Here is a 14,459-nt window from a genome sequence, read left to right on the forward strand (position 1 = left end):
AGAAGAAAAAAATAAAGAGGAAAGGATATATGATGAAAAATGAAACTTAGCATTCACTGCTAAAAATGAATGCCACTGTTGTAACATTTAAGGAAAAATAAGCTTCACGATCCATCTCACATGGAAAACTTTACTCTCTACTGCTTAAAGCCCAGGACTCCAAGGTCCTGAAAAACAAATCATTATCTGACCACCCCAGTTACTCTGTTTCATAGAACTCCTCAAACTGTGAGGAAAAGTATGAATACACCAATATCCAACAATGCTACTTACTGTCGCAGTAACTGTCTGCCTTGCTTCCAGGTCAATTGGCTATTCTGAGGTACTGCAGGAACCTCTGTATCTTTGGTATCTTCTGAAAGATACAGTATCATAGTCAACATCTAACTTATACTGCTTTTAGACACAAACAAAAATTCCCATCAAGTCAGAAATGAGCATCGTGATCCCTAGCTTCAACTGGGTAAAAATGTACCCAAAATGTGGTATGTTAAATAGGGAGGGGAAAAAAGGGAGGGTGTGGCATATAAATCTGCAGACCATAATTTTAAGGTATGCTATGCAAATACAGGCCGAAAGACTGCCCAAAGACTTCCCAAAGATCAACATTTCAAAAGAAGTAAAATGCAATTCTACTTATTAAAGAGTCCAGCACTATTAGAAGAAATGCTTTCTTCCATCTGCAATACTTTGAAGTAAAACCGGTATTATCAGCTTGACATTTGCAACTGCAAAATCAGGTGCACTTCAGAAAAGCAGTAAGGATAGGCTATTTTTTTCTTCTCTGGGGTCTTTTCCTTGATTTATGCTAAAAATATTCACAGCTTCTTAAAAAGTCAATCAGTTTTGATTTTCAGATTTAAAAATATTTACCCCATGCCCCAACTTTCCTAGATATAGTCTCTATAACAGACCTAAGATGGGGTGCAAAGAAAGCTGCAATAAATTAAACAGACAAAAATTTACTGTAAAAAAGTTACCTGATTCAAAAGTTGGCATTTTCAAGTCACCTTGGTTCAATTCTGTGCCATATTTTAATTTATGATATTTTGCCCTGAAAAAGTATGCAGATGTTTATCAAATTAGTAGACAGGACTTTGATCAACTCAAAACACTCAACAGTTCCCATTTAAAGCAACATACCAACACAGTACAATGAATCCAGCTAGAACTGTTGTAAGAATTCTTGCATCAAGCAGTTATTTCTAGTCTTTCAAGAACTTAGTTTTGAGATAGTATTCTGACATTTATTCACAATTACCAAGTAACTTACAGACAAGGGTTTGGTGTGTTCTCCAAGAACACAGAGTTTTGTCCTGTGTATCAGCTAGTAAGAAAACCTTTCAAAAACCAGCAGCTTCAAGAACTTAGCAGGAATAGTTTTTCTAGTTGTACCACTGTCATAGGTAGCCAACCACACTACAACAAATGAACCTCTTATTTGGGGCTCCTGCCTATCTGCCACTTTCAATTTCCACTTCAATATGTCTCCTGCTCTGTGTTTGCTCATGACACATATCCCTCTGAACAACCATGTTAGCAGAGTGGTTGTTTCTCTCATCAGCTGTATTCTCTTCTGGATTTTCACCTCCTCATTGACCAGAGGCTTAGCTTCCAATTTCTCTTTAGTCCACCTATGCAAATGCACCTCAGTCCTTCCCATCTTCTGATCTCTGATGCCCTAACCCTAATCTCTCCTTCTCCATCTGATATGCTCAGGCCTGAACAGCAGGCCTAGGTCTGAGCTGATTTACAAGATGAATCTTGAGCATGATGCGATTAATACCATTCAAGGTTCTTTAGTTAAAAATAGATTATGAAAATATTTATATTAATTGTTTGTAATGCCAAACCAGCTGTTTAGAGATATCTGTATAACCTTGTGTAAGATATATTAAGAGATTCTCCCAACTAATGTCACTAAAAGCTTGTTAGTAGACAAAATCCTCCCAATCTATATCTCTAGAGACTTGTTAGTGGAATATTTCAGGCAAAAAGCCTCCCAGCCATGGCTGGGCTCTGGCCCTGGCTGGCTGGGCAGCATGCCATCAGAACCTGATGTTTTCTGCATAAAAGGCTAACAAGTCATATGGACTTGTTGATTTGGTTGGGCCTATAAAAGCTGGACCCTTTTCTGGGCAAACCTGAGATCTCACCTACAAGTGGACACACACTGCATAGGATTTTCCCAATTACCCGGCAGGCTTCTCCAGGTCCTCACTGCAAAAGGATTGTGACCCTGGATGATGGTGAAGTATTTAGGCAATTGGTGATGTATCTGTCTCAATCACTATTCTCACTCTCATATAGTAATGATTAGATGTACTTGTACTATCTTGCTTATTTTTGCTTGTTGCTTAAGCCAAATGAGTAATATGCTTATTGTTTTATCAAATGCATCCTCTTGCATCTACGTTGCCTCAATATTAATGGTAAACCAAGACCATTCTTTCCACTGGCGTCTGTGTCCATTCCACCACCCTCACCGACCAGCAAAACACCATCACTTTGTAAAATACTGGTTCTGGTGATACTACTTCCATGAAAGAATGCATGAGCCTTCAAAATCTTATCCTCTACCCAAATTGCCTATCAAAATGTCTTCAGCTCCCTCTACAATCAGGAATCTCATCTGAGCTACCTATGCCTATATCTCAATTTGAATTCTCAAACTTCATAATTGATCTTTCACAGTTTGACTTTTACCTCATCAGCTCTTGCCAAAAATACTCAAAATCTCAAGGTAAAGAGCTCTAGGTGCTCTGCAGTAGAGCCAAAGCTTCATAAAAACATTAGCAGCCATATTTTAAAGAACCCTCCAAGCAATACAGTTGTCTGTCACTCTAAATGAAATATTTGACCACAGGTTTAAGAATAACTGAACAGCACTTAGCTCCCATCAATCATAAAACCTGTTCTTGAATATGAAAATCCTCTAAAGTCGCATAATGGAACACATGCTGGACAAAATCAAGAATTTCCAAAAAAACTTCTCCAATGCCTGAGCCACTATTGCAAGTGTTTTCAAACTGAAAGTACACGAACTTCTCAAATGGTGCTTTATATATTTGATGGCAAGAATTTTCTTCTAGATTACAAAATTTTCTGCCAGAATTGCAATTTGGAAGTCTCATTAACAAACCGTCAGTAGATGGCACTATTGACCCTTTCTAGTAAGATAAAATCCCTCATTTCATTGCAATCACGTAGTAACTGAAAAACTGTAAAGCTCCTGAAGACTTTTTGTGACCTGAATCCGTCTGCCAACTAAACAGAATTGTGTTTTTTAACTATTTATGAATATGTTTATAGCTCATCCCTGCACTAGTTAGACTATTTACCTCAGGTCCTCTCTTTAAACTGAAATAAAACTTTGTGCCACATCATAATAGGGCAATGTTCCACCAAGTTTTCCAAATATGAGAAACATGGTGAGAGACTGGAGAAAATGATTATTGGCTCAAGACAACCGAAGTGTGTCTGGTTAACTCAAAGTTGGATGGATTAGAGTTTGCTAAGCCAGTGCCTTGTGGAATGCTTTCTTTTGATTGGATGTTTGGTTTAAAATTTGCCCTTATTTTCTAAATTTTGCCAGTAAAAGTCTGTTGTTTAATCTCCTGAGAACTTTGTCACATTTTTCCATGCACCCACCTCAGGATATAAAAAAAGCCTAAACCCCTTTAAGAAACTTGTCAAACTAGTCTGGGGCTTTACAAATACATACTACAATTTATATGCCCTACAAAGTACTGCTCATTTGGGCAGTAAAAAACACCAAGCAACCTTAAATAACAAAATGAAAATAATTCAAGTTAAATCAAGTTGACAAAATATTTTTTCTCAATTCCTAAATGAAGTCAAAGCACTATAATTGAAAAGCCAACCTAAATTTGTTTAATTTAGAGCTGTGGCATACTATTTAGGAGCAGTTGTTCCATTTTGGAGTTACAATTTCAAAACATTAATTAAAATTATACTTTAATTGTTCATTAGCACAGATAATTATGTATCTGATCTAGAATTATACCAATGACTAGCCACTACAAATAAGACAAAATACTGCCGCATGCGAAAACTTCAATTTCACAGCAAGAATTTATCTTATTAAATTCCAATGAAATATGTATTCGCACACCTATTCCTTTCCCTGTTGCGGCCATTACTATAGATCTTAACAAACACTAACAGTGTCATTGACAAGCCACTGACAATACTCCTCCACACCACAGAGTAACTGAATTCTACAGAGGGCAATGTTTCAATCTTTATCTAAGGCTAGGTTTCCGTGAGTAAAAAAAAAAAGAATAGAAAAACACCCTAAGCTGATTTAACTGCTTCCTGCTATTCAACTGTTGAATCACCCCACTTAGTTGCAAGGGTGTAAGTTAGCTCCAGACCAAAGCCCATGAAGCCCAAAGACAGCCACAGCTTTACTGATTACAGCAAATCTCATTAACTTAAGCACAACACTGTGGTAACAAAGCTTGGAGTAGAGTGGCTCCGAGTACAGACAATATTTGGCTGGGTCTGCAAAGCACCATAAAAGAATACACACTAGATACAGTCAAAGAAACCCCATGCATGTAACTGCATAGGAACTAATTTTATACCAAAAAAATTTTCAACTATCAAACCACTTAAAGACACTAAAATAATAACATTTTACTTGTCTAAAACAGTATTACACGTAATTAGAGATAAATACTAGAAATATGAAACTACTTTGTAACAACTATCGCATTTTATTTAATCTTACACACTGATGTTATGCTTCATAACCTTTTCCTGAGGAATCACAACAGCTGTCTGGATGAGTTTGCTCCTGACTCCTTCTAATTGGTATTTCACTGCATGAAACTTTTTGATGGCATCAGGGAGTTAGCAACAAGAAATGCAACACTGAAATTTGCTGTCAACATTCTTCAGGTATGAAATTCTCAGAATTTGTTTTGCTATGGAGCTGGTCTTATTTTCATTAGTCATGACTCTTCACTCAGCGGAACAATGACAAAAAAATAATGTTTATTATCCTGAATACCAAGTGCAACAAGCAAGAAACCAACATAATCATTCTTGGATGATTTACTGGCAAGTCAGTACCTGCTTGCTTTCAATTACTCAATCTATCATACTTTCACAGTTAGATCTCCTCAAATTTCTGGGCATTTGTAGCTTCCTCGTTGCCTCCTATACATTCACCAGTCAACTCAAGTTTCAATTCCCACTTCTAGCAATCTTCATGAGAATTATGGCTGGAACTTAAGTCAGGATCTTCCTCTTGGAAACTACTGCAGTGCTGGATTGCACCGCTAGCCACAAGAACTAAAGCAAACACTATGTTCCTGCTGTTAGTCTTCCAGTGTACATGTTTACATGTTTCATAGCCATCAGATGAATTTCAGAATTTCATGGGAAGACTATAAAGGCAGCTTCATTTCAAGAAAGGAATGAGGTTTCACCAATGAAATTCAAATTGTGCATCCTGTTAAAGGATGACTTCATGCTCCAGCTATAATTAAGTGCCTCTGATTTATCTTAATAAGCAGACAATTCTCACTGCTTTATGGTGTACATTTGCAAAAAGCCCCTGTGCAGCACAGTTCATTACTGCCAAAATAAGCAAAACCTTCTCCTTCAACTTCAAAAAGTTGCTTACACCAAGACACCTGCATCTGCCATAACAGCATATTATTTCTTTGATATGCCCAGTGCTCAAGACCCTGAATACCTTTCATCTGCCTTGAACCCACAGTGACTTACACGTTACCCGTAGGATATGACAATGCAACTTTTAGTCACACATTGGCTGGAAACCTTGAGTTACTTTCCATTAAAAGGACAGGGTTGAATGAAGTAATAGATCCTTTCTACCTATTACTTCACCAGACAATAGATGATGTGCTGATATGGCTTTCTGTATGAACATACATTTTTCTGAAGTACCTCTATACTGGACACTTCACACAGAAGAACAAAGCCATCTTCCCTAAAGATGAGGTTTTAATATGAAAACAACTGAAATTTATTTCTGTACTAGTTCCTTACTCATAATAGTGATCCATAATGTAAAATACATTTAGACATACTTAAGCTTGGGCAACTAACTTACAAATATCCAGGTGAAATGTCACTATGTTTTGCTACAAAATTTTAAGTTTACTCTGGCAGCAATGTTCCCCCAAAATCAAAATACACAAATAAAGATATTTTGTTGCCCGATTGTCAAGATGTTTCACTATTGGATTCAACTGCTTTTTAGGAGAAAGATAAAACTAGAAATAAGACCCGAGTCCTCCACTGGAAGTATAGGCACATGGGAGGATTATTTTCCAAGTGACTTAAAAAAATTAACTACCAATTGTCGTTAAATGAAATAACCAGGCAACAAAAGAACTTTGTAAAGGTTTGAAGGACATTAGCCGGTATAGACGGAATGGAATTTTACTTTTTTTTTAAGAAGCAAATTAATGCTACAGAAAACACATCTAGTGAGGCTAAATATGCAAGCATCTGCCACATTAAAAAAAAACAAAACACAACTTCAAAATGAAAAAATTTTAAAGCATTTTGTTGCTTTACAAAATACAGTTTTCATTATGCCACACATACAGCATAGCTAGAAGGTATCAAGAGAGCTGTATTCTATCATCCTTTTCAGTAAAATACAACTGAAGCACAGATAAAGGTATAGTAAAAAGGTATGAACCCTTAGAGTATGTTCAGTCTTACTCAGTATACCATAAGTCATATCCAGAAAAGGGAAACTGTCCTGTTTGTCTATTTAAGACACAAGTCCAAACATTTTGAAAATTATGCAACTTTTTATTATAGAAGACACTAAGGTTTGTTAGAAAACACAAGGTGAAGAGTACAACCTTAAAGACAGTTTACATAAAGCAACTCGGAATCATCTAATTAAGATAGTTCACTTAATGTGAGCGAATTCATCTTAGTTAGTAAATTTTTCAGGTCAGAAAAAACTAAACAATTTGTATACCTACCTTTCTTGTTTTAATGCATATTCTAACATTTTTATTCTTCTCACTAAATCTTTCTTCAAATTTTCTTGGCCCTTTCTTTCCCCTTGTAGAAACGCTATCCGAGCCTGAAAACAGACACAGAAGAAGCAAAAACACATTTTATTCCTTCTGTACCCAAAATAAAGCAAAGTCTGTCACAGAAAGAAGAAAAGAAAAAGGAAAAAAACAATTTTGAATTATTTCAGCAAATCAATAGTAACAAAAGACATTTCTACCCTAGACATCGAGTATTATTTTCTGTTCAAGACGAGCAGGTACTAAAGCCTGTATTGTAACTCTACAAGAAGGCAAAAACCAGCAACCATATGAAACATTTTGATATTTGCACGCTATTTTTTCCTTACAGCATCGCTAGCGTAAGTTCTATTATACATTTTCTTCCAAACCAAAAACCATATTAAATTAGGTACACTGCAATTAACAATTCAGCTTTTAATGCCACCATACTGAACAGATTAGGAAATGATTACATAAATTCAAATACAGAATTTACAAATCCATTATACAGGAAACAACTGTTTTATGGAGTCACATTTTACTTACTACTGAAAACAGCTAAATGTTAGAATATCAAGGGACAACTGCGTTTAGTGTGCTGCTTTATATGAAGAAAAATTACTTATTTTCAAAGCATCAGTCATATAACCCACCTAATTTAAAAAGAAGCTAGGAAGATTCCTACTTGCCTGCTAACCTAGTAGCTGATAATAAATTCAGCAGAACATGTAAGCCATGTCAACTAGCACAAAAAAATCATAGCTGAAAAATAAAGATAGAAAGTTTGCTGAGGATAAAAGTAGTGTCTTAACTACAAAGTGAAAGGACTTGTGTTTTGACTTTTGCAAGCCAAAATCCTAGGGAAGACAAGTGAATTAGCAGATGGGAATACAAAATTTAAACAGTTAATGACACTAGTACATTAGCCATCATTACAGGAACATTATTAAACAAACTCCTTTGACATCTCTATGACTTTAAATTGACTGAAGTCACTGAGCAGCTAATTCAGTACTAGATTCAATATAAGATATCTTGGAAGAGGGATTTAGAGTAAGTAGAGACCACACTGCTCTACTGAGCTCAGGAACAGCACCACCATTTCATTACCAAAGGAGGCATGTGGGGGGGAGGGAGGGAGGGAGGGAGCGCTATAATTGGCACCTAATCTATCCTTGAAGATTTTTGTAAAGGGCGTGGTTGCACATTTTCATTACTCAGTGGTTACAGCCTGACACTGTTCTAACCAGGGTGATAGCATTCTTGCATAGCTCCTTTCTTGAGCCCAAGTGATATCACCACGGAAGACTTCACACATCAGCCCTGATTTTAGCCACTCTGGCCTTGTGCTCAATGGTGAACCAAATTAAAACATGTTCCTTTACCTTGCATAAGATAACTACTGATTTAATAAATTAAAATCCTAGTGTGAATGAGGCAGTTACGAGTATTTCAGTTAAAAGTCTGTCATGAAAGCACTCAACACACCACTGTCACCTGGTGAGAAACAGTGAGGAACAACACCAAGTCGACACCAAAAATCTCCAAACATACTGTAGTGATTGCAAAGACATTTGAAGATAAAAGGCAGAGAACAAGATCCAGAATCAGCAAACCCAGCAAGCCAAACAAACCCAACTATACTCAACTGTAACTATGCTAATCCTAAAAAACACTCCAAAAATTACTCCAGTCAAATAGCAAGTTAACAGCCTTCTGCAGAAAACCACAGCTGCATGTAATTTCCATTCCTCCAGTACCTAGGGCAGCAACTGACCAATTTCACAAGCCTAACATACTACGATTTTCACTAGTCAATGCAGAGTAGTTCCACAGCACACATAAGAGTTACAAATGTGGCTTTTTAAAAACATACACACAACTGCATACTACAACATTTGGAAGTTACTGGCTGCTCACAGACTCCATCCACTAAAATAAACTCAGAACTATTTTGGTAGTTATCTAATGAGGGTTACAAAAGCTCCTAGGTCTTTTGACTTGAACGCAATTCTCAACTCTTTCCAGAATTAAGAATAATAATAAATAATAATAATAAAGAATAATAAAATTAAGTATTAATTAAAAATAATTCTTAAATTAAGAATAATAAATAATAATTAAGAATAATTAATTATTTCTGTAAGTGATAGGCTTCTCCCCTTTACTTCTCTTCCAATGGCCAGCACTCTTTTGTAACTGTTTGACAAATCTCAGTGGCAACTGTTGAGCCAGATTTCAACCTCAGAGAGGAAAACAATGTAATTGTAACCTACACCGAGGGAAGCATCTGCTTCCTAAATGCTCACAAAGTTTTTCCTTATGGAAATGCTTCTCAAGTATTTGGCCACACAGCACCAAGTCTCCATACTTAAAAGGTAATGCCTACATCTCATACTTTTAAGCCAAACAATTTAATGAGCTACATGATCTTGAGAAATAATATACTACAGAATAATGGTATAAAAATGGAATTTAAAAATATAATAAAACAAAAAAGATTGCTTTACAAAAAGAGCCTAAAAAGCACTTTTATATACAATAATATTTATAGCAATCTTTACAGGGTCCAATAGGTTGAACAGAAAGATTACCACACAAGAACACCTCTGCAGTTGAGACTGACATTTTTGTCAACGTTATCAGACTTCTTTTATAACTGCTTTCTGTAATTGTTTACATACATGTTTGACTGATTTCAGGATTTATTACGTTTTCTTATTGTAACAATCACATGGCTGAAACATAATAGAAGCTGGCTATGCAGAAGTTAAGAGCCCAATCTGTAGAAACACAGACAATCAATTTAGACTTGAGGAATACTTAGTCATCGGGACCTTCAATACAAAAAAAAAGAAAAACAAAAATCAGAACACCAAAAAAATGCTCTATAAATTAATCAGTTTGCTTCCTTCAGTCTTGAACTGAGAAAGGACAAGTATCAAAACTATCCCCTGACACACTGTATGACCATGAGCCCTATGAATTAACACACCTCCTTTTTTGAAAAGTAGCAAATCTCAGGGTCGATAAAAATACAAAGTAAACAAATTATCCTCAGGGGTGCTGAACTTAGGTTCCCTACACAAAGACAAGTGCTCAAATAATTATCTCTACATAATACAGCTTTCACAATCCTTACATATCCATTTCTTTGAAACAGTTCTCAGGAGAGATAGACGTGATACAATTTGTACATATACTGATGACTTAAGCCTGTGTAGCACAACAACTGCGAAACAGAAAGGCACACAACAAATTTCCTACTCATCTTTCCACCCCGAACCCCACTCTCCCCAATTGCAACAAATGCTTTCTGCTGTCTTTAATTTGTAAATCCCCAAGCTGATACCAAGAGCAGCAATCCTCCTCCTATTTCTGTTCCTTCTACCGTGCCAACTTAGGTGCTTATGTTGACACTCATCAAGTCTACCAAGAAAACAATTCTATTTATTTTTTACTTGGTTCTGAATTACATCAGTTTCCTGATCCTACTCTGTCTATAAAGCCACGGGAGCAACTTAGGCTGGCACAAGGGATGCAAACAGGACACTGAAATAACAAACCCTTTCAGTGACAACATTGTCTTAGATCAGCCTACACCGACCATGGTATCATGACCTGCACGTCTAGGCCTCAAGGGTTTAAAAAACATGAGCATTAAATGTATTAACAAGAACACTTAAGGGGGAGAAAAACACATTCTTTTATAAAGCATGTAATAATTCAGCAAGTAAAAATATGGCCACTCATGGAATAAAAAAATCCAGCTGGATTTAGTGATGCACAGATTCTGTTAGAACAGTTTTCAACTTCCAATTCTTCAAAACCTAACCAAGCCTTTCATTTTCAGAGCAGGTTCCTTGTCTTCTCCCAGCCTGCACATTTTTATATTTTCAGTATTTTCACAAAGCTCTGAGATCCACTATGTTTCTACAAAATTGACTTAAATAACTCTGGGCTCCCTCTACATCTTAGCCCTCAGCTAGCTGCAAGTAAGGGTACCACCACACCAACTTGTTCAGCTTTATTATGGAAGTGAACTCAGGGTGCTTTGAGAAGTACTTAGAGTGACACATACTTTGTATTTGTGCAAGGATGCATTAAATAATGCCTGAAACTAGGCAAGATAGAATTCAAGGATAAAAAGAATTACTGAATAGCTACTTGAAAAGTATGGATCCCAGGACAAAGAATTGTCTGAGGTTTTAAAACTACAGAATACACATAAAGAAAGGAACAAATAAAAATTCTAATGTGTAATATTCTACACTTTGTAAACTTAGTATTGTTTCAATAGCATGTTGCATTTCAGACATACATGCATTTTGTAGTTGAAAGGTGTTTTATCTTTGAAATAGGAAGTCTGACCATACTCAAGGCAGTCAACAGTCTTTCAACAAATCTCTAAGATCTCAATCAAGAAACTTTCCCTTAAATTACAGGAATAATTAAAATCACTTATTTCACTCATACTCCACATCCCTAGTATGCAATTGTACGATTTGATGAAAGTGCAAAGGAAGACTTAAAGCAGTTTACTAAATTACTTCCACAGAAATTTCAATTATTAAAAATACTGTATATCATTTGGAAATCCATTTATTAAAATTTAAAGCTTCCTGCGGGGGGGAAAAAAAAAATGAGGACCCTCCCACCACCCCCCCCCCCTTATTTTGAAAGACTCCTAGAACTTCAGAATCATTCCCTACACTTCATACAGCACCAACCATGGCAGTATTCACATTAAAATTGCACTTTATTGCTTTAACTGCCCAGAAAAGCCTGACAAACTGTGCATCGATCAAATGTATTTCTCTCAGCCACTGAGGAAAAAAGTGGGAAGTTATTACAGTATTTTGGGAAGGTAAAACTGCATATGTAACCTAAAGGTTATATAATAGTTGGGACATCCATATAGAATTTGATAGTCTTATTTTATTAATAAATTCTGACATGCAGTATTTAAAATACTTGTTCAGCATCTCAGACCAAGTGAAACGTATTAAAGGGAAAAAGAGGCATGAAATAAACCTGGATTATAAAGCATGGAAGACTGATTAAAAGTCTTCTCTTCCACTGTTGAAACACTAACACTTTCCTATACAATTCAAACAAACAAATTCTAATGAGTTTACCAATACAGAACCACACTCAGAAAATACTTTCTTTCCACTTCAGTTTTAAACACTCTTAGTCTCTATAAATTTATTTTCAAAAAAACTCAACTATATTTAAAGTAATGCCAGCTATGCACTGCTTGTGTTTTGTTTTTATCAAGTCCATCCAGACTTCTGGAAGGAAGGCAGGAAAGGCATGCAGTAATTTTGAAAGAAGTGCAATACATTGAAACTACTCAGTGCACACATTAAGCATATGCTTATCCTAGTAGGGCATGTCACAAGCCTCAAAACAACAGGAACATTTTATCACACAATAATACTAATCTAATCTATATTTTTAGATGTTTATTATGGGTGAAGTAGAACAGTTTTGTAAAACTAAAAAATAGTGGGGAGGTGGAAGATTTGACTCCTAACAGTCATTTAAGAGTGAACACACCTGTGCAACTATCAGTGTTCCAGTTCCCATCCACAAAAGAGAAACTGAACATAAGAGAAACCTTGACCTTCTGTTTTCAACAAATACTGTTTGAAACTTTAACTCCTTGAGAACAACTAAAAGCATGAGTTCTAGTGCATTCTTACAGATCTGATTATTTTTAAATATGTATTGTGAATGTGATTAATCCTTAAACTGTCAACTGAGGACTAAAAAAAAAAGAGCTCTTGACTATTATAAATAAATATATATAAACAAAAATACATCTTTATTTTGTAAATTAAAGTCTCGATATTCTCTCTCTATTACATTGCACAGTACAATAGATGTCACTGGCAACATCAGTATCATCCATGTTCCAAAGACACATTACTTTTAAAGACCCTGTAGAATAAAAAAATAACTGGAAGACAAAAAAAATTATAGAACCAACATCTCACATATCAACAGAAGATCTTTGCTTCATAAAATAAGCTCAGGTTAATGATGTGGGGAAAAATAGATTTTAACAACTAGTTAATACCAGTGTATATTTGAAAAACACTTGCAAATAAAGAAGGTAATTTTCTGCACAACCTTATGAACAGTCAGTTCATAAGGGGATATGGGGATAGTTAATCACTACTCTTAGAGCAGTAAAGCTAAGATGTTTCCTGAAGGTTACATTTTTACAGGTCTTTTCTATTTGAACTGATGATCATTTCTCACTCCCCAATTTATACTTTTTTCAAAGACTCAAGTGATCAGTTTCTGATTGCTTGTTAAAAGCAAATCCTAACCACTAGAAAAATGACATACTGGAGCAACTTTTGGACAAGAGAAGCAGAAACAAGAAACCCAGCTAGCTCTAAGGAGATTAAAGACACAGCTGACATATGGATGAGTAAATCCTCTTATAAGTCCACATCAGTCCTGTGGTGGGTATGGGAAAGACAAGGCTTGCAAAACTTTCTCCATTGCTTAACCTGTCCTTCCCCTTTCTAACTCTCACATCAGTCACAGTCAAAGGTTTGGCTCTTCATTACAGGGCCAAGTACTGTCAAGTTTAATCAGCTTCTTTGACCAACTTAGAGAAAATCCAGCCATAAATTCCATCCTCTTCTGTGTTATGTTCAAACTTCTAAATTACAACTTACATTCAGCATATGACTGCCTTCATTCCATCACCCTTCCTTAGAATTTTTTCACTGAATCATTTTTTTCCTAGGATTTTTACAGCCACTCTCTTAATCAAAATGGTATTTAGAACAGTACGCTAACAAAACTCATACAATTCATAATTGTGTTCTTAAAGTCTAACGGGGGGGGTTAGACTTTAAAAAAAATCATAGTTTATAAAACAAAAATCATAGTTTATAAACAAAGCAAACCAACTCTCTGTCCATAAATTTGTATCCAGTACAGAGAAACCAGTGGATGTGAGGGGGGGAAAAAAATAGACTACATGTCCAAAAGAATTTGACAGCACTAAAAACAATGGAGTCACACCCTGGTAGCATTCTCCTCAAGGACTAAAATGCACAAGTCTAAAAACTGGAAACTATAAAACCTTTTCTTTAAATAACAAATACAAGTATCCTGGGCATTTATTATTCATTGACCACTCTTGCAGTAGTATTCTTCGTGCAAAAACAGGCTTCTAAAATTTTGTCAGTTAAAAATTTACCAATGAGCACAGTTTAATTTATATATCAGTCTTTCTTTTCAATTTCAGAAAAGTAAGCTCCTGCCTAGGAATGTGTAAAAGAATTTTCATCTTCCTCAAAGCACATTCTACTCTGTAACACTCAATTATAACACTAACTTCAGGAAAAGTAAAATTAATCTGGTCATTGCCATCAACAGACTGTAAAAGAACTA

At 35.7% G+C, this 14,459-nt stretch overlaps 1 protein-coding gene across 5 annotated transcripts in view; it reads right to left on the bottom strand.

Moving 5' to 3' along the window:
- The window catches only part of STRN3 (striatin 3), a 59,354-nt gene that overhangs the window by 32,704 nt on the left and 12,191 nt on the right, over positions 1-14,459 (bottom strand). For all 5 annotated transcript variants that reach the window (XM_062494645.1, XM_062494647.1, XM_062494646.1 and 2 more), the window contains exons 2-4: positions 7,002-7,105; positions 981-1,054; positions 274-355 (exon numbers count right to left, since the gene is read on the bottom strand). In XM_062494645.1, the coding sequence (XP_062350629.1) occupies positions 274-355; positions 981-1,054; positions 7,002-7,105 (260 nt within the window). The remainder of the gene's footprint in view (positions 1-273; positions 356-980; positions 1,055-7,001; positions 7,106-14,459) is intronic.

The sequence above is a fragment of the Cinclus cinclus genome, chromosome 6, assembly GCF_963662255.1.
Source record: "Cinclus cinclus chromosome 6, bCinCin1.1, whole genome shotgun sequence".
In the NCBI taxonomy this organism is placed as follows: domain Eukaryota; kingdom Metazoa; phylum Chordata; class Aves; order Passeriformes; family Cinclidae; genus Cinclus; species Cinclus cinclus.